Source organism: Coffea arabica, chromosome 3e, assembly GCF_036785885.1.
Source record: "Coffea arabica cultivar ET-39 chromosome 3e, Coffea Arabica ET-39 HiFi, whole genome shotgun sequence".
Lineage (NCBI taxonomy): Eukaryota > Viridiplantae > Streptophyta > Magnoliopsida > Gentianales > Rubiaceae > Coffea > Coffea arabica.
Window position 1 is genome coordinate 8,179,062 of NC_092315.1, and position 22,789 is coordinate 8,201,850.

The 22,789-nt window shown below is 34.6% G+C and overlaps 1 protein-coding gene and 1 long non-coding RNA gene across 2 annotated transcripts; one reads left to right on the forward strand and one right to left on the reverse strand.

Moving 5' to 3' along the window:
* Positions 1-2,634: 2,634 nt before the first annotated feature.
* LOC140038954 (uncharacterized) lies at positions 2,635-5,068 on the forward strand. Its single transcript, XR_011842464.1, has 2 exons — positions 2,635-3,162; positions 4,618-5,068. It is a non-coding gene; the product is annotated as an uncharacterized lncRNA (long non-coding RNA).
* A 7,408-nt stretch (positions 5,069-12,476) lies between these two features.
* Positions 12,477-17,337, reverse strand: LOC113736507 (probable magnesium transporter NIPA2). The gene is made up of 9 exons (XM_027263525.2): positions 16,987-17,337; positions 16,643-16,857; positions 15,947-16,003; positions 15,444-15,534; positions 15,182-15,342; positions 14,388-14,515; positions 14,169-14,306; positions 13,174-13,266; positions 12,477-13,031 (listed from the first exon to the last, which is right to left on the reverse strand). Exons 2-9 carry the CDS (start codon positions 16,767-16,769, stop codon positions 12,840-12,842), a joined length of 987 nt encoding a protein of 328 aa, XP_027119326.1. The 5' UTR covers positions 16,770-16,857; positions 16,987-17,337; the 3' UTR covers positions 12,477-12,839.
* Positions 17,338-22,789: the final 5,452 nt, after the last annotated feature.

Here is a 22,789-nt window from a genome sequence, read left to right on the forward strand (position 1 = left end):
AGAATTGTCCAAAAGGGACTAAACTTCTTAAACATTGGTCACAATTGATGCAAATTTTGTTTGCCCATTCAATTTGTTAGAATCTTTTAAAGCCCAATATTTTTACCTCTCTCTTCCTCTTGATTTCTGAGTTGGTATTGCTGTTAAAGAAGATTTAGTTTAGACAGGTGGTGCCATAGTTACTTTGGGTCAGAACAAAGAAGAATGTTCATTTGTATGACGCTACAAACAGTTGCTAATAATAAGAAACTGTTGGGGAAGACATAATTATGTTTAGCCACTTGAGCCTACCCTTGCTCTCAAGGGTAATTAACCTCTATGAATGGAAAATGAAAACTTACATATACTATCTCTGTTATAAAATTTGGGTTGGGTGGTTTCAGAGAGTTTGAATTTTTATGGGTCACCCACATTTTAGTTAGGCTCAATTGGGCAATTCAATGAAAATCAACTACTAAGATTTAAAGACCCTAATAAGGGTCTTTGAAAAATGGGGCCTGGCTAGCAAGATTTTAAGAGAATCAAAACTTCATTTGAGTTAATAAAATGCTATGAAATATGACGTCTCCAATGACCTTAAAATGTTTTTTAAGTCTCCCTTGACCAATGGCAAATAATATTTTCACTATGTTTTCTTTTATTCCTACTGCAAATTTCTATTTTTTAATTCCTACAGCAAATTTATTTAAAATGACAATAATACCCTCTAATGGTCAAATGTTGGAGACTTTGAAAAAGGTAAATTTGTATTTTAAAGAATGTGGTGTTGTGGGATTAATTAAAAGAACTGTTGTAACATTATCAGCACCCTTTACTAATGGTGAATCACCACCTATGAAGAAATTAAGAATGTTATAATCCTCGAAGTAAATCCCCAATTGGATGTTTAATTATATTTGTCTTTTTGGGCAATTATAAAAAAATAAAAGAAAAAGAAAAAGAAAAGGTTCTCTTTATCTTGCAACTCTAATATAAGCTTTGTAGTACACTTAAATATTCCATGCATTTAGGAAAAAAGAAGAGGCAATGGTCATACTTTATTTTCTTTTCTATTTTTTATTGAGAAATAATGAATCATGCAGTTTAGAGCTTTTGGATTAAAGTTAGGATTGAAGTTGCCTATATATGGGCTGCGTGATTCTCATTCATATAAAAGAATTTCTTACTGATTAGTTCCAATGGTTTCAAGACCAAATCCAACTATATTATATGATAAAATTTGTAAAAGAAATCTGCATAATTTCTTGGCTTTCCTACTTCAAAATTTTTTAGGATAGTTCTACCTGTCCTTAGGTGGACAATGACCTTTAGCAAGTGTGTCAAAGAGGGTTTACCACTCGGAATACTGAGAACCTTGAAGAGATGGGCTTTGTAGCATATCAACAGTGATATTCAAAGAATTAACAGTAGTTCTGAATTTTCTTTCTTTTTTTAAACTTTTTTTAATATAAGTGAAACCTCTCACCTATAGTACTCTCTCGCTCGTAGTAGTTCTGAATTTTGATATTCGTAAATCTTCACAAACCAAAATTCTTTTTCTTTTTCTTCCTTCACAATCTCCTATAATTGATGCAGAAGTGTCAATAAAACTTTGTACATTAATTATAAAGGCACAAGAATTATAGCATAAAGAGAAATAATTTAGCTAACCCAAAAAATGTTTAGTATATATAGAATCCAATCTATCATGACTTGCCTTAAATCATTCCTGTTCAAATACATTTTGCATGTGCTAAATTAGTAGAAAGAAGCATTTCTTGTTAAAGAGAAGGCTATTTTGTATTCATTATATACTAGTTATAACTTTTAAAATGACTAATTAGGGCTTGCAATTATTTGATTCTTGATTGTCATGATGCGTGGTAGTATTTTATCATGTTTTTAAATGATTTACACTCCATAATCACTTACATAGATATAACTGTGTAAATTTTGTTGCAACAACGCTATCAAGATGAACAAATCAAGGAATCTCATTGTAGTTCTTAAGATGTTATTTAAATTCATTTTACAATTAAAAATTTATAAAACTAAATTCTCTACTTTCTTTAAAACGAAATATCATACGGAACGCATTACTGATGGCTAAACAACAGGGATGGACACAAATTATAGTCCATTCAGAATGCAAATCAGTAGTTGAGCAAATTAACAGGAGCAGGGAGTATGATTTCACCATTGCAACAATTCTAGAAGATGTACAGGACCTTAGTACAGGTTTCGAGAGATGCTCTTTTGTTTTTATTCCTAGAACAGAAAATGAAATCAGCCATGTATTAGCACGTTTTGCAGTAAAGCTAGTACATGATATTGAATGGGAACATGATTTCCCAATATGGCTGGTTGATTTAGTCAAGAAGGACTGCAGGGTAGTACCCCCTTTTTTGTAAGTAATACTTGTAAAATCAAGTGTTTTAAGATCTATAAAATGTTACCGTTTGTTGGAAAAAAAAATTTAAAACGAAATATCATAGTCTCTTAGTAGTCCTGTAGTAGTAATGTGTCATATTTTATGAATCCTATTGGATTTATTTCTAACAATAATTGCTTTTCTTTTTTTTTTTCCAATTTCCATAGTCCCATATTTGTTAATATTTTCATTGTTTATATTTATTTCCTAGACAGTTAGCAAATTCTTTAATTTGACCTTTAGGTCTCCCTTTATATTAGCCATACAATTTTTTGCATCAAAGATTCACAGTCACCAACTCTTTGCAAACCTCAAAACTTCTCAAATGTCTGATAGGATTCCTGAGGAGCTTCTCTTGATTGAGATTTTCACCAGATTACCCGTGAAGTCCCTTGGACGTTTCAGATGTGTATCAAAATCATGGCATGCTCAAATTAGCAATCTACATTTCATCAAGCAACATTATATCAGAAGAAAAGCCTCAAACTCTTCTGAAGTTAAGATTCTTCTTGAAGGACCTCATCAGGGCTGTTAGAAGTTATGCTCCTCAGATTGGGAGAAAATTTGCAATAAAAATGCCAAAAGACTGATTAAACTCTCTCCTGAGTTAAGTCAGTGGGGTTTTGCCTATGGTTGTGAAATTCTGGGCTTATGCAACGGCCTAGTCTGTCTTGGGTTGCTGCATCTTGGCCGGTGGATATTATCCTTTTGAATCCCTTGACACAGAAGCGATGACAATTACCACCTTTCAGGTTTTATTCTTCTGCAAAACTTAAGCCTTCTTAGTTCTTATTTTGAATTTGGTTTTGGTTATGATGAATTTTCTGATAACTGCAAGTTGGTGGTGTTGGCCGAGTGTAGGAACCTAAGTTTCAAATTAATCTATGAAGCATTCCATGAAATCGTGGCATATAGCTTGAAATCCAATTCATGGAGAAAGATCAGGGATCCCTCGTTTTAGGCCTTAACTAATCCTCATCAACGAAATGGTATTTTTGCTGGAAATGCTTTGCACTAGATTATCGTAGATAGTGTGTCTCATGTTCCCTTCATTGCTACCTTTGATCTCTCAACACAGCAACCTAATGCCTGAATATGAAGATGATAACCTTCACAGAGGAATCACTTATAGGTAGCTTTGATGGTTACCTTTCTACTGTTTTTCATGTCAAGTTTGAATCTTGTATCCAGGATTAGCTGTGGGCGATGAAAGATTATGGTATTAAGAATTCTTGGACTGAATATAATGTGATGTTGCCAATTTGGGTAAAGTGGAAATTTGCAGCTCCTGTGGCATGCTTCGTTGGTTCTAGTCAGCAAATTCTATTTCAAGTTGGCAAGAAGTTTATCGTACAATATGATCTTGAGAAGAGGTCAATAGATTTAGCTCATTTTGTTGATGATCTAGATTATTGTCAGGTGGCATGTATTTGCTTCGATAGCCTTATTCAACCTTGCGGTGGTAATGATGGAGATAAAGGAAATAATGGGCAAAAGCAGAAAGTTTTAAAAATGATGGTGAAAATGACAACATTGACACCATTCATTAACTAGTTTTGTACTTTAAAGGTGTTTTTTTTTTATGCGAATTCTAGGCACTAGAAATAAGGGCTTGCAGACATTAGCGCTCTTCTGGTAATGGATGCCCTTTGTGCTCTCGCTTCTTTGCTCGTTAAAGTTGCATAGAAATACTTTGATCTTATGATTTTGTGTTTCTCCTTTAGTAGGATCTTAATGATTAGACACATTACGAGATGTTTTTCCATACTTTCCGCATTGAGTTCTGGCTATTTTTGCACCTTTTAATCGACCTGAACAACATATACGGACCCCCTACATCCCCTTTTTCTTTACTAATGGAATATCCTTCACTATTTTACCAAAAATGGAACCATACTTTTGCTGGCATAATTTGTGATCCTTTTCTTTTGGGTATCAAGGTTTTGTTTTCCATATACTACAAGTGAATGTTTTCCCCGGCAATATTGATTCGAGATTTGCAGTCCTGAATAGGAAATTGATAAAGAGGAGGAGCATACCAAGTGCTGTTATTTGTAGAGCAAAACTTTCCGATTCTCTAAATAGTTATTCAGGGAAATACTAGCAGTACTGGGATTCTTCTAAAGCAGTAGGTATTGGAAGTTTGTAAGTAGCAGCAGAAGCATAGGTTTCAGATACTAAAGATAATTTCTCCTCATATTCCACAGGAACTACTTTTCACTGAGATGCTTCCAAGGCCATTAGGACAGTCTCCTGGATGGTTTCTGGGCGCATCAAATTCATAGTGTGCTCAAATTTACAGCCTTGAATTTATGATACAGCTACTATAACTGAAGCAAAATTCAGACTCTTCTGAAGACGCTGTTAAAATCTTCTCTGCATGCCCTGCCATAGATGCATTCAAGTGCAACTTAATTATACTCCACAGATGTTGATAGTGTTCGGGCAAGAATGCCAGAGGAGGATAAAACTCCGTCCTCAGTTGAGACTTGAGACCGTGCACTTCCTAATCCCTAGGATCATGCAATGGTCTTGTGTGTCTTGAGCTACGCACAATGTATTCAAATTTGATAGAGATTATCTTACTGAATCCATGGATTGAAAAGAAATCACTTTTGCCACTGTTGAATCTGCAATTTTTCCTAGAAGTTAAGAAAACTAATGATCATTATCGTTAGTGTATGACTAACTTTGGATGATTACAATTTGTGGCTTTACTTGATCATAGAAGGTAACCATCTACATATGCCATTCACAGAGAAACATTCCGCATTGTCTCAAACTTGCAATGTATAGCCTGAAATCCAACTCATGGAGGGAAATCCACGATTTACTAACTTATGCCAAGAAGGATCTTAACTAGGGTACTAATGCTGTTATAATATTATTGTTGGTATTGTATTTCACTCACTTATGGTGAATTAGTCGAGCAGTTTCATTGCTGCATTTAATCTCTAACTAAGCAGTTTACCTAGCTGCCAGATGCATATGCAATTTTGATGGCGATAGCATCGCTATCATACTCACTTTAGGGAGTTAGGATGGTTGGCGTGCTGCAATTTTGAATGATGAGTTTTATCCTCGTAACATTGCTGGCTTGTGTTTGATGAAAGATTTTGGTATTAAGGATTCTTGGACTAGGTTTAGTCTTAGTTTGCCAGGTTCGTGGATCAGAAATGATCTGACACTAAAAATTATTTCTCGTGAACAAGTTATTTTACTACCTGACAAGCAATATCTCATGCTATACAACCTTGAGGTGATGTCCAACAAAGTCATATTTGTGGATGGCAGTCTTTTCCAATCTTGTGGTACAATTTTTGGTGGCAAATAATACTTGCCGTAGGTAAAAGTTTGATGCCACATTAAGAATAATAACATTGCCCTTGTTAAGTCAATTTGTGATGCTATTAATTTGATTGAGAAGAGTTACTTTGTTACTTTATAGAGAATTGTTGTGGCTTTAAAATTTGAGCTTTGGCAAAACACAATTAATTTTGGTAGTAAAGGCTTTACAAGCCATTTTAATGGTCTTCCCAACGTGTTACCCTTTGATGAATTGGTTACAAGGCTTCCACGGAAGTCTCTTGCACGATTTCTTTGCGTGGATATGGCGCGAATATATTAGTAGCCCATCGTTTGAAAAACATTGGCATGAACGAAGAAAATATTCAGACTGTTCAGGAGTTGTTATCTTTGCGTGCTATGCTTGGTACCTAAAACCCAGATTATACTCCATAGATCTTGACAAGATGCCCGCATTACACTCCATAGATCTTGACAAGATTTTCGACAATGATGCTAAAAAGCAGATCCAACTCCCTCCTAACGGTGGTGGGTCTGTTCAACTACGGCGGTACAAAATACGGTGGGTCTTGTTCTGGCCTGTTGTGTCTTGGTCTTTGTTCTATCAACGACCCACTGTCAGGTATTATCGTCCTGAATCCCTTGACAAAGAAGCTGTGGGATCTGCAATCGCCATCATGCCAACCAAAAGGAAATGGATTTTCTTGTCATTACGGATTTGGGTACGATAAAGATTCTGAGGATTATAAATTGGTGGTTTTGGATGAAATTGATATTTCTAACTGAGGAAGAGAGAATAAAAAAATCCCGTGATGTTTTCCTGTATAGCCTGAAATCTGGTTCATGAAAGAAGTTACCCATTGATCAGGCCTTTACCGCTGATGTGGCAGGTGATGGTGTTTTCAGTAATAATGCCGTTCACTGGTTAATGAGAGATAGTAGCGTATTGGGTGATGATGTCTTCATTGGCACCTTGATCTTTCTACTGAGAAATTTTCCAAGCTGCCGCTGCCACTGCCAAAAACTGAATTTGTAAACAATAATACGGGTTGTAACATCAGTCTAGGGATCTTGGGTGGTTGCCTGTCTGCAGTTTTCTATGCACAGCATAATGACTATCTCACAGCTGAGGTATGGCAGATGAACGAGGGTTCTTGGAAACCGTTGGCTGAAATGAAGCTGCCATGCGTGGGATGGGGGGAATCTGTAGCCTTGACTCCTATGGCATGCTGGAACGATGGCTCTTATCATCACCTTCTTTTACAAACTGACCGTAATTCTCTCATACTACACACCCTTGAGGGGAACTCAACTAAGGTTATTGATATTGTTAATAAACAAAGTCAAGCCATGGGACGCCTGTGTTTGCTTTGATAAGCGTTGTTGAAACTTGTGGTGGTGGTGGTGATGCTTGAGATGAATAAAGCGACAGGATTAAACAGGCAAACTGCCAAAATGAAGGGTACAAAAATATGAACTTGCCAAAGTTGGATAGCTGGAGGTTTATTCAGTCAACTGCTCCTCCTTACAAACTTACTCCTTTTGTAAACTCCGGATGCTTTGTGTGTTTGTGTGTGGCTTAAGTTTAGTCTTTCTCTGATGCGTCGAAAAGATTGAGAAATATCATGTCTTAAGTCCTTAATTTTCATAGTATGGAATAAAAACTTAATTTATCCTGGATTAAGTTCAATTGCATGTATCCTGCATCAGAAGTACCTGCAGTACGAAGGGAAAGTTGGGTTTTGCTAAGCAAAAAGGTGACACGTTCATTAAAGATGGGAACATTAGTGGCTCTTGCATCTTCGCAAGAAAAGTGTTTAATTGTATCTCCATGTAGATTTCTGGCCGTCTTTTCTACTTCTTTAATAGACTCTTAACTCATCAAGGCTGCTTTTTTTATGGAATGCAGTGATCACATTCCAAAAGGGGCAGGGTGCATGTTGTGATATATGAAGTGAGCTTTCAAAAGAGCAAATCTATATTGATTTCGTTAAGATGGCCTAATAGTAACTCTGCTTCTTCTCTTCTTGTAACCTTATTTTAGGGTGAGAATCAAGATCAGAGCTTGTATCTCGATCAAATTGAACAGAAGAATTTGTCATCCTTTGTAGTTCTCCAGGATCAAGGTTCAAAATTCGAATCATATCTTCCTATCAATCGTAGATGAATGCTCTGTAGTCTGTGCTGATTTTTTCATACTATTTTTGTCCATATACAAATGACGCCAAGCTCAAGTTGACAATGCACAATCAAGAGAAAATGCTTTAAGATAAGAATAAGAGAGTCTGATGTAGCTGAAATTCATTCGTCGTAATTGGACGTTGCCATGGTGATTAAAAACTACACACTCCATAGACGTTCTACATTTGCTTTGCTAGTTTTGCTCAGCTTTTAACAAGACTTGCAAGGAATAATCCAAAGAAATCAAGTTCTCTAGCAATCTTTAGACATTGTGCTTATGAACATTGTGAATTTCATGATTATGGATGTCAAATTCTTGTTTCATGCAAAAAGGAGAAAATTCCAAAAATGTTGAGTATCAAGATTGAAGTTTATTAATTAAGGCATCCCTCGTATTTTGGCTGAAATTTGTGGTCGCAACTCTAAAGGAAAGTTCAATCTTGATTTGAGGCTTACTCAAATTTTATAATCAAACATTGCTATATTTATTGTTCCGTTAACTATTGCTTCTTTGCTAGTTAGTATTGCATTGAGTACTCCCTTGATGGTATGGTTTTTGTTTCCCCTTGACTTTGTAGTTGAGTGGGATAAGTTTAATGATTTCTGCATAGAGTTTGAGTGCTGCTATTTTTACTTAAAAGAACTAAATGCCTTGGCATCAATTTTTTTTTTCATGTCTACTTGTAAATTTGGCAATAATCAACCTGAAATTGCCAATCCGGGCTCACAAGGAAGATCATCAGCAAGTTGTTTAACCAATTGACAAGCTGCAAATCAAGAAATTGAAGTTTTAGGCTATTGCAACTCTAAGAACTAAAATATTGTTTAAGAAAAAAGAACAGTCCTTTTCACTCGTAGCTTCCAAATCCGGACTGGAACAAATTTTGGCTGGTTACCAGCTACCTACTTCGATTTCTACTCAATTTCTTAGACACTAATCTTTCTAGGCCCAATATATGATACATCTACATCTCATCTCCTTATTTCTTCTTATCATTCTTGTTGATCTTTCGCAAAGGTTTCAAATCTTGTAATTATTTTCCTGAGGAATAGCTCTTCAGTGAAGTGCTCACAAGGCCACCAGTGAAGTCTCTAGGAAGATTTCTGGGCGTGTCAAACGCATGGCGTGCTCAAATTACTAGTCCAAAATTTAGCAAATTTCATTTAATCAAAGAAAAAATTCTGACTTTTTGGGAGTTACTAAGCTCATCTTCAGAGCCGAGCCTAGCTTCTACAACCCTCCCAACTTATACTCCATTAAGTCTTGATAAGCGTCGCGACAATGCTGCTAAAAAGCCTATTGAACCCTCTCTTCAGCACCCTTTCCTACCTGCATACAACATTCAGGGATCATGTAATGACCTGTTATGTCTTGGTTGCTCTCATAAGCAGTCACTGAGAGGTATTATCTTGTTGAATCCCTTGACAGAAAAACAATGGCATTTGCAACTGCCACCATTCCTCTTGTTGTGTAATAAGTCATCAGAAGCGGCAAAAAAGTCTCATCACATGATGAAGTTTCTGGTGACTGCAAAATTTCTGCTTTTGGTCGAAAATTGTTAGATATGGGAATGGAGTAGTGTATGGAAAATCCCATGAATTTGAGTTGTATAGCATGAAATCTAATTTATGGAGGAATTTACCCATTGATCAGGCCTTTACCACTTTTCGGAAACGATAGAGATTTTATTGCTAATAAAAGGATAGTACAATATATGAGCAAGGGCTCAATTTGGACTTTACAAAAGTGTACTAAGACACAGAGGGTCTAGAATCTCCTCATCAAAGTGAAAGTGCATTGCTAGCTTACTTAACCTCTTACTTATGCTATTACCTTCAACAGGTAGGCTATCAAATGAGCATCTCCTCAACAATGAGCTTAGGTGTCTTATGTCCTCCAGGTGGCCTGCTATACACGTCCCTTGAAGCTTGACATTTTATCAATTGTAACACCTGAGAGCATGATAGTAGGATCTTAATGTACTGCCATCCTTGTGCCATTATCTTGCATAGAGTTAGTTGTAGCGCCAAAAAATGATCCAACGTAACAGATCCAGTGCTCCTCTCCTTCAACGCCCAGGCTGCACATATCTGGCTTTGAGTGTTTTGTACTGTGATGCCAATTCCCATATTCTGCCCTTCAGTATGTTGGCCAACTGCAATAGATATGGTCCGCATGTTGTCACTTTCCTCCACCATTTCATCTTGGACTTCTGCTGTCTCTGTTTCTGAGATTATACATGAGAGGTTATGGTGTTTTCAGTCATAATGCCTTGCACTGGTTAATGATAGAATGCTTATTGGTTGATGTCTACATTGCCGCCAATGATATCACAACTTTGAAAATTTTCGCCCTGCCACAAGTTGATGATGTCTTCGTTGCTGCCTTTGATCTCTCCATTGAGAAATTTTTCAAGCTGCCACTGCCTATACCTAAAACCTGGAGATAATAAAACCGTTCTGAAGATCAGTTTGGGGAGATTGGATAGTTGCCTTTCTGCAGTTTTCTATGCAGGGCCTAATGGCTACTTCAAGGCCGAGGTATGGCTGATGAAAGATTATGGTATCAAGGATTCTTGGACTAAGTTTACTCTAATGAAGCTGCCACATATGCGATTGAGAGATTCTGATGTCTCGACTCCTCTGGCATGCTTGAATAATGGTTTTTATCATCACCTTCTTTTTACAAATTGGCAAGAGGCCTCCTGTACCATACAAACTTTGAGGAAAGCTCACCTGAGGTTATTTATATTGCTGAAAAACTGAGACAAATGGAGGCATGTGTTTGCTTTGATAGCCTTTTTGAACCTTGTGGTTGTGGTGACGATGATGCAGGAGATGGAAAAAGTGACAGGGATTCAACTTAGAAACTGCCAAAATGACGAGGAACCAAAACTGAACTTGAGAGTTGGATAGATTGAGATTTATTTAGTAAAGCATAATCTTCTGCAGGCAAGGATAGTAGTTTAGTAAACTTCACAAATTTGTTTGAGATTTGAAATTTTATCTCTCTCTCATGATATTGTTTTGCAAATTTGAATAGATTGAGAATTATTCTGTCTTCAGTCTTCAATTCTCATAGTAGGGATCAAGAAGTTAACTGATCCTGAATTGCGCGTTCTCGTGCATCACAGAAACCAGAAGTAAAAAAATGATGTTGGTTAGACAGCATAAAATAAAAGACTGAATTAGCTGAAATTCGTACATTCTAATTGGAGGTCCTCATTGTGGGAATTTATACTCCATTGATGTTCTGGGTTTTCTTTGTTAGTTTGCTCTGGTTAATGAGGTTTGCCCGAAATAAAACAAAGTCATCGAGTTCCCTTGTAATCTTGAGATATTGTGCTTGCAAACTTCATGAATATCACACTTATGGGTGTCAAATTTTGTGTAACTGTCTAACATGCCATGGCTAAATTTCTTGAAATTCCCTTGTTGAATCCTTCAGCTCAAAAGTAGTGGGATTGGCCACTAACCTCGCGAAAATTCTACTGCCACAGAACATTGTTGTGGCAGATGGCTTCATTCACACGATGAAACTACTGATGACTACAAAGAGGTGGGATTGGCTCATAACAAGCAGAAATATCCTTCGAAGTTCATGCTTTTAAGGCCATGAAGAATTGTCACAGTTGATCAAGGGTGTTCTGGCTGGTAATACTATGCATTGAGTCATGAGAGGTTGCAACTCCCTTACTGCAATTGCATGAGGTATCATTACCTGATTATTTCTATGCATTAGTTTTTTTGGAGTAAGTTTAGGCAATTTAGGTGGCTGACTTTCTGTTGGTTTTGAAAGTATATTTGAATTGAAACTTGTTGATCTGTTGGTCTGTCTACAATTATACTACTTTATGTTCTGTGAACCTTGTCACAAAAGAAGCTGGACAAATAAATTAGCCATCCCTCTAGCTCTCAAGTATCAAAGTTGAAATTGAACTTGAATGCAGTCTTCCTGTATCCGGAAGAACAGCTCTTCACCTAGCTTTTCATTAGCCTACCCTGAAGTCTCTAGCACGAATGCAGTGCATATCAAAATCATACCGTGCTTAAATGACAATCCACAAGTTATTAGGTGCATTATGGTGGAACACATGCACTAGTATTCTGCAAAGCTTGAAATCTAGCCAGAGGTCCTCGCTCGCTATGGCAAATTGGCAATCATGACTGTACTCCTTTTAGCTAGCAGTTTCTGCAGAAAGGGTGACATTAAGCTCTTAAAATATCATCATCAATGTTATTTTTCCAGTAATCTCCTGCATTTGTGTTTAGGAATATTCATCCATCTTATTCCCCAATAACATGAATGCAGGCATGCCTTATTGGGGAAGTTGTGTCCTTTAGCTCTTCATTTACATACATCAGAAACCATATTAAATGAAGCAGTATTCTTACCAGAGAAGGCAAATATTAAAAAAGGCAATAGTAGCTTAACAATGTTAACTGATCAGTGGAGCATTTAAGTTTTTTGGCAAAACAAACTAGGCATACATTGTGGTATTCCCATTACACACACACACACACACACAAACACAGGTAGTTAAAAGTGATTGCCTAAAAGATGTGCAAAAACAGGAGATGGGTTCATATCCTTTCTCATTGTATCCATCTAATCTCAAAAGTCCTCCTAAGCAATATTCAGACATATCTACAATAAAACCAGTTTCAATTTAAATAGGGTCAACTAGGTGTTTCTCTGTTTTTGTTTCACTCTTGCTTTTACGTATTGTTTTGGAGGGTAGGGTAAAAATGGCTAGGATTTCCTTCCTTCATCTACAGACAAAGAATTGATGTTATCAGCATACTCTATATCCTCCTTCATTTCCCATTCCCTGATGCCAAGTCATATTCTGCTTAATAGAAAGTATTATCCACCAATTCCAGATTAATCAGCTTCTTCAGACCATGATCAAAACCACTGATGCACAGAAACGATCACATCTCAAAGCTCAGACCGTATGGAACTTGAATTCTGGCGTGATGCCAGGAATACAGGAGATGGCACGGGCGTGTTACTGGTACTGCTAACACCTCCCATGTCCTTGGTCTTGTGGAGAAGGAATGTCCCAGACAGGATAGTCACAAAGCCACATACTTCGGAGACAATTTGCGATGCATTTTGACTGTCCCAGTCCTGCATGAAAAGTTTGAAAGTCAGCCTTTTGTTGCTCCGATTCGTCCCTCCTTCTCCCAATCCACAACACTAAAATATATATATATATATATATATATTTATATAAAGGAAAAAGCTAATAATAAAAGCCAAATGAAAGTACCTTAAACATTATAATGCTAGCTAGGATGGTTAGGGATGTAAACATAACATAGTATACTGGGGACACCACAGCTGTATTAAAGGCATCCAGTGCCTGCAAAATGACATGTACAATTATCAGATTACACATTTTTCAGGTAACTGGAATCCATTGCAGCAACATAAGAAAGGTACAACGAATTACATTTTATCTACAATAAAATCCATATTCAGAAATTTAGTATTCACTTGTTCATGGAAAGATAACAGGAAAAATTCAAGAAAGGGAACATTCGTGCTCTCTGAAGAACTGAAGAATTTGCCTGTCATAGCAAATGGTAAAGCCAAAGATAGTGTTCAAGACACAGATGACAGAATTTGCTAGTATTTCAGCTAAAGATAGTGTTGAAGCCAGTTGACGAACCTTGCTTTTAAACCAAAGGAAGTGCAAGATGAATATTTATCTTGCCACAGAGAGCTGTTTATTGTCATAGCATAGGAAAGTTTTATCTACAATATAGTGTTTGTTTATCAGTGTTAATAAAGATGTAAAGAAATAGGCCGTAGATAACCATCATTTTCATAGGATCATGCATTGATTGTTGAAAATTGAAATCCAGAAACAAAGACATCAACCATCAGGTCATCAGAGTTGGTCACCTGCCTTCAATTACTTCAGTATATCTAATTATGCTAGTCTAAGTAGTGTGGCCATTCGCACCATATTGACATGATTTCAAAAACTTAAAACCACCATATTTTTGTTGGAGACCATCCTTGAAATCTGTTCCTTGTTTCTATCCTTTTCAGTTTTCAGGCCATTCTGTGCCATCCACAAGTCTAACATCGAAATCTACTGCAAAACTGCTAAATAATCCTCGTACCAATTTGAGGCCAGGATAAGTTATGTAAATTCTAGCAAATATTTATCTGCAAATATTTATCGGCTATTTTCTGCCTCAAGAGATCAAGCCATTTTTTAACATAAACATTCTTTACCCTATTTGAGATAGGTACCTTGTTCAAGTAATTCAGCTGCAAAATACAAAACCCAATCACATACAAAGTGAAAAACCATGTCTGGAAGTATTTAAATTGATTCATTCCTGAGAAAGACAGCTTGAGAGCAATTGCAACAGCTTTGACTCCCATAACCTACAGAACACAGGAAGGATGCTGAGAACCATAAGAGAACTAAAGATTAACCACACCAAAGCCTCATGAAGATAAACATACCGTAAGAGAGCCAGTGAGTGAGCAAATTCCAATGAAGACAACCATATGTGTCTGCCCATAACGTGGTGCATACTGGAAAATTAGGATCAATACCAGAATCACAACTACACAACTGTAGACAAGGAATCCTGTTTAGAGCAGAGAGCTAATTATCAGTCTGAAAATAGGAAAGAAAAAATTGCAAATTCAGTAAACATGGCCATGTAAAGAATCCAGGAACTGCATGTTAGATGCATGTGTAGTATAACTGCTGCAAAGCTAGGAGTTTGAATTTCTTGACTACACCAGTGCCCTCCTCAGGGCACAATGAGTAACCTAACTGAGCACAAGTTCAAGCGAATGCTTTAAGTCTGATAGTCACCTAATTTGATAGCTATGCATCTCTTCAATTGAGAGCTTTGAATGGTCCTAACTCCCAATGAACATTTCAATATAACTCAATGTCTCGACCACTTATCATCGAATTAATAAAGTAAATATTTAACTCCTTCATTGTTCTATGACAAAGTAAATATCTAACTCCTTCCATCATAATACGCTCAAGATCAATCACAAAATTTCTGCTGATACTCTGTAATATGCAATGGATGAAGAAGGGCTTTCTTCTGTTTCTTCCTGAACGTTAGATGACGACAAAATGAATGGAATGCTTATTGAGGGAAAAAAACAAATACAATTCTCCAATTCGATGCAGCTTATTCAAGACAACAAACAAAAACTTCCGACAAAAAGCAGTATATGTAGAATGCCAAAGAAAAATTTAGAAGCCACTAAACGCGGTAGAAGAATTTCACCTGGCTCAGTTGCAAGTTGCCATACTTGTTTGACAGATTCAATGTCCCTTTCTATTGGAGCATGTATAACAATTGTAGTAGAACCAACCAGGCAGAGAACACAACCTACCACGCCAAAGATATGAAGTCTCTCCTTCAAAATAAAATGTGCTAGAACTGCACTGCATGAGATTTGATGCGGAATTATATAAAAATTACATAAAAGAAATGTGCAGAAATGCTAACATAGAAGCTTTATTTATCAAGATAATCTATGCTGTACCTGAAAATAATGCTTAAAGCTCCCAAGGGAGTCACAAGGATTGCCGGAGCAAATGCATAGGCAGCAAAATTAGCTATCTCACCAATGATCACTACATAAAAGTTTCATCATGAACAAAATGAGAGATTCCGAAAAGATTAGAGAAAAAGACAGATGTGGTTCAGCAGATTCTTAACGACAATGGAAATCCCAGATTTTTTTCTTTTTGCAACTTGATTGACCAAACAAGTTGTCAATTGAAGACCACTTATTCATAACAGGTTATCAACTTAAAACAACTCAACCTTTTTTTTACTACCTTAGTTTTGGGAAACCTTTGTGCCCACATCAACATGTGTGCAACAATCACATCAAACAAACTTTAGCCCACAAAGTCTAAAAGATTAGTACATCTTTTCTGAGTCAATTTTCCCAATCCCTTAGGTCTGAACCATTAGGATTGACCTTTGGAAACCATACATCGTTTGCAATTAAATATGTCTCCAAGCAATAACAAATCTTACTTGTTATCAACCCAGCCCACCACCAAGGTTCCAGCAAGTATGAGTATCCTCCAGAACCTGACCAAAATAAAAAAAAAAAAAACCAATAAAACACAATCACTAATCCATAGATCAAATGAAAAATCAGCCAAACATAATTCTGGGACAAAAAAGCTCAGTCGGTTAATATTTTTAATACGGTATTCACCTAGCTAATCAAAGTATCAAACCCCTAAGCATCTGATTAAACGCACCTAACAAATAAAGAAATTAAATTCACAAAAATGAACAGGTGGCGATACTGATAATTTGACCCAAGAAATAACAAAATTAGGTGTACATCCAAAGCCACACTCAAAATTTTGATACAACATCACTCAAGATGGGAGCATGTGAACTATGCTTGTTATCAGTAAAATGAGCAAATGTACAAGCTGTTGGAGATACACTTATATCAGACTCAATAGGGCCTTCAAGAAAATATATTCAAACAACAAGCATTTCATGAAATATGTATCAAATTCAGCATGTAATTATGGGTAAACATTTCGTGTAATCATCCAAAATAAACCTAGAAAATGACAAAACCATCAACACATCATTCATCTATATATGTATGTATGTAACTTATATTTCTGTCAAAAAATGCATGTGCAAGAACATTTGAGATATGCATTCAACGAAAACATGAAATGTCAAGAAAGGATTGAATTGAACCTGCTCGAGTTCCATTTCTCCCGGCATTTTTGAGACCTTTTTTCTTGACAATATAACTAGAACCAATAAAAACACTGGAAGAAAGAGCTAAAACAAGCCCTTTCACGTTATCAGATATTCCCCCCATTTATCGAAAATACTAAAGGGAAGAATGATTGATAAATATACGTTCCCAACGATCCAATATCCAAATCACTGATCCAGCACACAGTTTCCTGCCATCCATATGTATATATATATATCAACAAAAAAGAAACATAAAATCAAGAATCCATAAATTAATCAACCAAAAAAAAAAGGAAAATTTATTCATTATTTTTATGCATGAAAATGAAACCACGCACCTTTTGGTTTTCGTTTACATGTGGGCAGCGGCCCAAGGATCCTTTTGTCCATGTGCTTTTAATACCATATACTAATGTACTTCTGTCAGATGATAAAAAATGAATGATCATACACAAATGAATGTATGAATTTTTTTTTCACTCTTTTCCCTTATCTTTCTATCGAGCCCAGATGAGTTTCTAATCTCTCTCTCTCTCTCTCTCTCTCTGATGAAATGTTGAAGAATGCTAGGAGACTCCAGAGAGAGGAGAGAGAGAAGGGGAATTCTCTTGGGGGAGGAGGGGGCTGGATACTGATTGGGGGTGCAGAAAGAAAGAAGCAAAAAAACACCAAAAAGATTTGGCCGTTACGTTAGCTTCCTAGAAAGAAAATGAATCATAGGACCGTCCGAGGGCTAATGAAACACTTGGAAACATCATATCCAACCATCACTTTTTAAGGTGACTTCCGAATCCCGCGTCGTCCATGCTTACAAATTTCACCTCCTTTTCTTAAATACGACTAGATTTTTGGCTATTTCTTGACCAAAAAAAAAATAAAAATTACCATTAACGTTTTAGTCAAATTCATGCGCTGAATTTTTTTTTTCAGGGGTGGAAAACGTGGTAAATTTGCTTTGTACTTCCAATTTTAATTTAAACTAGTATTGTAATCCATGCAATGCATGGATTTACGTTTAATATAATAATAATAGTAAATGGATTATTTATATTAGTTACAAGAAAGAAAAGGTTTAAAAAATTAAAAGAGTGCTATTTTAGTATCTAATCTATATTATATTTATGCACCTTATCTAAAACTTTAAAGTATAATAAAAAATATGAACAAATATCACAAAAATATCTAAAGAAATACTAAAACTACATCAAGCACAACAATTATTACCCCTTCTTCCACATTCTCACTTTTTACACCACTACCCCTCAATATTTCTCTACTCTTCATTACCCCCTCCTCACCTTTCTAACCCAAACTTCTTGCATCCCTCTAATTCTTTTCCTGCCCACAAACAATACCTTCCGTTCACCCTACCCTACTATCAAATTGCGCAATCTCTTAGCCAATTTCGCAACCTATTTGCCTCTTATTATACTATTCTTTTCACCAATTTATAGTTGTAAATAGTGACCAATTTTTCAACTCGGTTTTCCACACATGAGTGTAGGTATGCAATTTTATTAGTTTCAAATGGGTAACCCAATTTGTTCCCTTTTGTATACTGTTGTAAAGGCATTAATGTTTTAATAGAAAAGTAAGCGACATTTTGGCAAAAAAAAGATGGGTAACCCATTTAAACCCATTAATTAGTGGCTATTAAATTGATAGATTGGAACTACCTATTTAGAGCTAATTAAATTAGATGTCGATTTGAATTCATTAGTAAGCAAATTTAAATCACTATCAATACAATAATTATATTCTACTTTTTGCAAAGCCATATTTAACGCTCTTTTCCTATTCTTTAAATTTCATTTTTTTTTATTTTTTGTTAAATCTCATCCTACTCCCTCCTTCCTTTCCATCAAAGTTTTAATTAACTCATTGAGTGTTAATTGATTTCTTGCATTCAGACCTAAATTATTTTGAGATTCTTATAGATTGCAAAATTTGAAACTCACCATTTTTGGTTCTTCTGTATTTGTTCTGTTCTTAGGTAAAAATTTATTTATTAATATAATATGTTTCTATTATTGTTTATTACAATGATATCTTATTTTGTTGCTCAATGAATATGGGAAAAAAATAAATAAAATTTGTAGTGGACCATAAATGGGTAAGATAACTAAAACCATGTAAAACTATATCCATCTAACCTACATAAATCACCCATTTTGATAGTTTCTTCCCAACCCATAATTATAACTCCCTTGATTTTACCATCCCCAACCCTATACCCCTATTTTTATACTCCTTTTACTATTTAAAATTCCTTACCTTACTTTTACCTTTTCCAACCCTATACTCCTATCTTTCTATTCCTTTTATTATTTAGAATTCATTACCTCACTTTTAATTTTTTTAAAAGAAAAAGTTAGAATTATAGCCGTCAAGGAAAAGTAATTGGGTATAACTATGGTAAAATGCTACTATTTTTTGTGATGACCATCCAAGATAATTGTTTAAACAAATATTTGTCTTAAAATTTCTGATAAAAACTCCAAAATAACAACCATTTAAATGCTCCTTTTATTAATTTAAAATTCATATAAAATTTTTGTTTTATGTGCACTTTTTGATATACGTGTTATATGAAAAATTATCCAGGTGGAGTTTTGCGTATGTCAAAAATTATCTAGATGACATTGTATGTCAAAAATGTTTATTTCATTGGTTGGAATAATCATTTAATATGATAAGTTTAAGGCTACAAACGTTGATTTAGTTGCAATAGGTTAAATGATTAAAGACTGGTTATAATTGAATATGTCATTTGAATGTTTGACAAATCTATGTACATACTCGGAAGGAAAGTGCTATGTAAATGATTAAAAAATGAGACTAATCATATTATTCCTCATATTTGACAAATCAATCTTTATTAGTAATCAAGGAGTAAAATGGGATAAAGTGATAAAATTGTAATAGGGTGAATGATTTTAATATGGGACTAATCAAATTATTCAAATTTATTTTCTTTAATTATGAAAGGAAAAAGGGGTTAAAATTTGAATATAAACTGTAAAGGATTTATTAAACACTCATTTGAAGTGGAAAAATTTTAAATTTGAATTGACACAGGATTAGTTGTAAATCACTATTTCAATTTGATTGAATTTATGTATTAAAATAAATTAAAAATCCAAAAAAAAGTATGGGAGATTTCAAAGGCATCCAGGGGGCCTCCACTAAAATCTCCCCTGCAATACATATACATATAGATATGGGTAAACTCATATAGTCATTAATATTACCATAAAAAATTAAAAATAAAAAAGAGCTCAATTTAATCAAACATAATACCCTAATGTTCAAATTTGTTTAATTATTCTAATGAGTTTGAAATTATGTTCAAATTTAACTTGTTTATTTATCGACCAAAATTTAAATGACCATTTACTAAGCCAAGTTCGAGTAGTTTAAACTTTCTTATACATCATTTCACTTTTGATCTATCGAGTCAAATTTGAATGTTTATTGTTTACCTGATACAAAAACTGATCAAGTTCAAATGGGCTCTTATTAAGCCGAAGTCAATTCAAATATCAAATAATTTGGTTTGTATTTTAATCCTAACTTAGTACGCAATATGTATATGAATTGCATATGAATTTAAATTGGAACTAGTCCAAGTCAATTCATTGGTAAGTTGATTATAAATTCATTTAAGCTCATAGAGTGCTTGACCTATTGTAAAGGGTTGAGTTTCAGCCTAAATGAAAGAAAAAAGAACAAAGTATTGTATTTCACTTTGATGTGGATACCTAAAAATATGATTACGTTGTCTTTATAATGATTTTTCCACTACACTTACGCTTATATAGAGTGGAGAATGGCAATTAATAAAAATCCATATGTGAACCTACATACATCTCATGGTTATTCACTGTGATAATTATCAGTCTTGGAATCCAAGTCATTTACTTCTTAGCGAAAAAACATTAAGAATTCCAAGCGATATAGGTTGTTAGAATGCTCAAGGTGTACAAAGATGAAAACACATTTCCAATTACAAAAGAAAAAGAAAAAAGAAATTAGTGATCATAGCGCAATGTTATGCTAAAATTGCATTATTTTGAAATCATGAAGGCAAAAGTATATTGTTGGCTGTTTTCCAATAAAAGCAAACAACTATTTGCATGACAACCAGGGATTCGGGGCCTCTCTAGTTCCAATTTTGTCCAATTGTGTAATCGATATACTAATATTCAGTATAAACTAGTATAATTTGGTTATAAACAGAAATTCATAATTAAATTAGTGCAAAACTCACGGTTATATCAGAAGTGTATCACTTTATAACAAAGTTCTATCAATTTATCTAACCGGATGGAATTCGACAGAAATCCAACTAGAGAGGCCCTGGAACTGACAACCAAATTCTTACATGTTGATGAATTGTGGTAATATTATTTTAATTGCATGGTAGGTATACATCATTTTTAATGTCCAAACCCGAATTAGCACAACTTATAAATAGACAACTAAAATCCAGTTGCTTCATGTAAATGGACTTTTTCTTGTCCTTATAAAAACTTCTTCTCTTTTTTCCCTTGTATTTTGTATGCATGAAAAAGGCGATGCAATGTGATTCATTTCCCTTATATTAAATAGTAAAGTATTATTATTGCTAAGAAACAACTTGGCCTGTAAAAATCTTTAATATATTGTGCTTCATTACTTTTGAAGTCCTTGATAATTAATCAAATCCAATTATCATAGTTAATTTAAACTTAAGAAAGAAAACCACAATTATGTTTAATAATGAATATTTATTAGATTTATTTTTTTAGCTCATTTTACTAGAAATATTTACCAGTTATTCAAAACAATATCTCCAAAATTAAAAAAGTTTCATGCAAGTTTGGCAAGGAAATTTATAAATGTAACCTAAATAGTTTTGTTTGATGATGAAAATGAAAATATTAAAAAGAATCAAGTAACTATTTTATTTAGTAAATGAACCCTCAATGCAGTATGCACGAATTTAAGTCTACTTGTATGAGTAGTAAAGGCAATTTCCTTTATTTCTCTATCAATTTGTATATGTTATTGTCAATTTTGCATGTATGTTTCTTTCCATGTATGTGAACTAACTAGTGGATAGTGGTTATTCTATCGATGAATTGTTCATCAAATTGATTGCATGTTCATAAAAGTTTTCTTGAATATAAACTGATTCCGCTATATTCATGCATTCGAGGTGCCTTATTGAATGTGCATATCAGTTTCAGTGTTAAGAGGTTTTGCATAATCTACATAAGAGTATGAAATTAGAAATTATTTGGCATATTCTTTTAAAGTTCACAAAGGTGTGAATTTTTGTGTTTATCTTTTCATGTTTGATATATTTGAAGTGTATGCGTTATTGTGATAATTTGTGATTTAAAATGAGAGATTTAGTACATCACTATTCAAGGTATTTGGGAAAATTAGTGATATTATTTAAGGAGAATTGGGATGACACTAATTCACTAACTAGATAATTTGCGATAAAAATGATGTTATTTATATACAATATTAAATTAAATATGTTATACCATTAATTTTACTACAATCGTTCACGCACGCTGCACATGCTGTAGCAAAGCCACATGCATGAATTGCTAGTTACAACTCTAGGATTTAACGGTCCTGGATTTAAATCTCTTTTTCCTTTTCTGCTTCTTGAATCTCACTATTTCTCTCTACTAAAAAAAAAAAACTATAATAACTACAATTTTACCTATTTTCATTTTTGGTACATCAACGTGCATTAAACATTGATTTGAACTTTCCTTTGCCTATCTTTGCTTTCTCTCTATTCCAACAAAGCCTAAAAATCCTAGTGGTAACGTACTTTCCTTTGCCTCACTTTTTGAACTTCATCTCAACATCCTACCTGATATGCCCAAAAAGAATCAAGGACTCGACAATTGCATAAACAACGTGTTTTATTTTATTTAGAAATCCTAGCTATTCATTCCATACTTGATCATTTTCGGACCTTAATTTGTCCTTTGCAATTGATGGTGAGATTGTTTACATGTATCTCCCATGCCAAAAACTCCTCACAAGTTATACAAGTCGACAACCCTAGCCGTATATTCCAAACTTGATGACATTTGGACAATAAATTCCCTCTTGCAATTGGAAATCTGATTG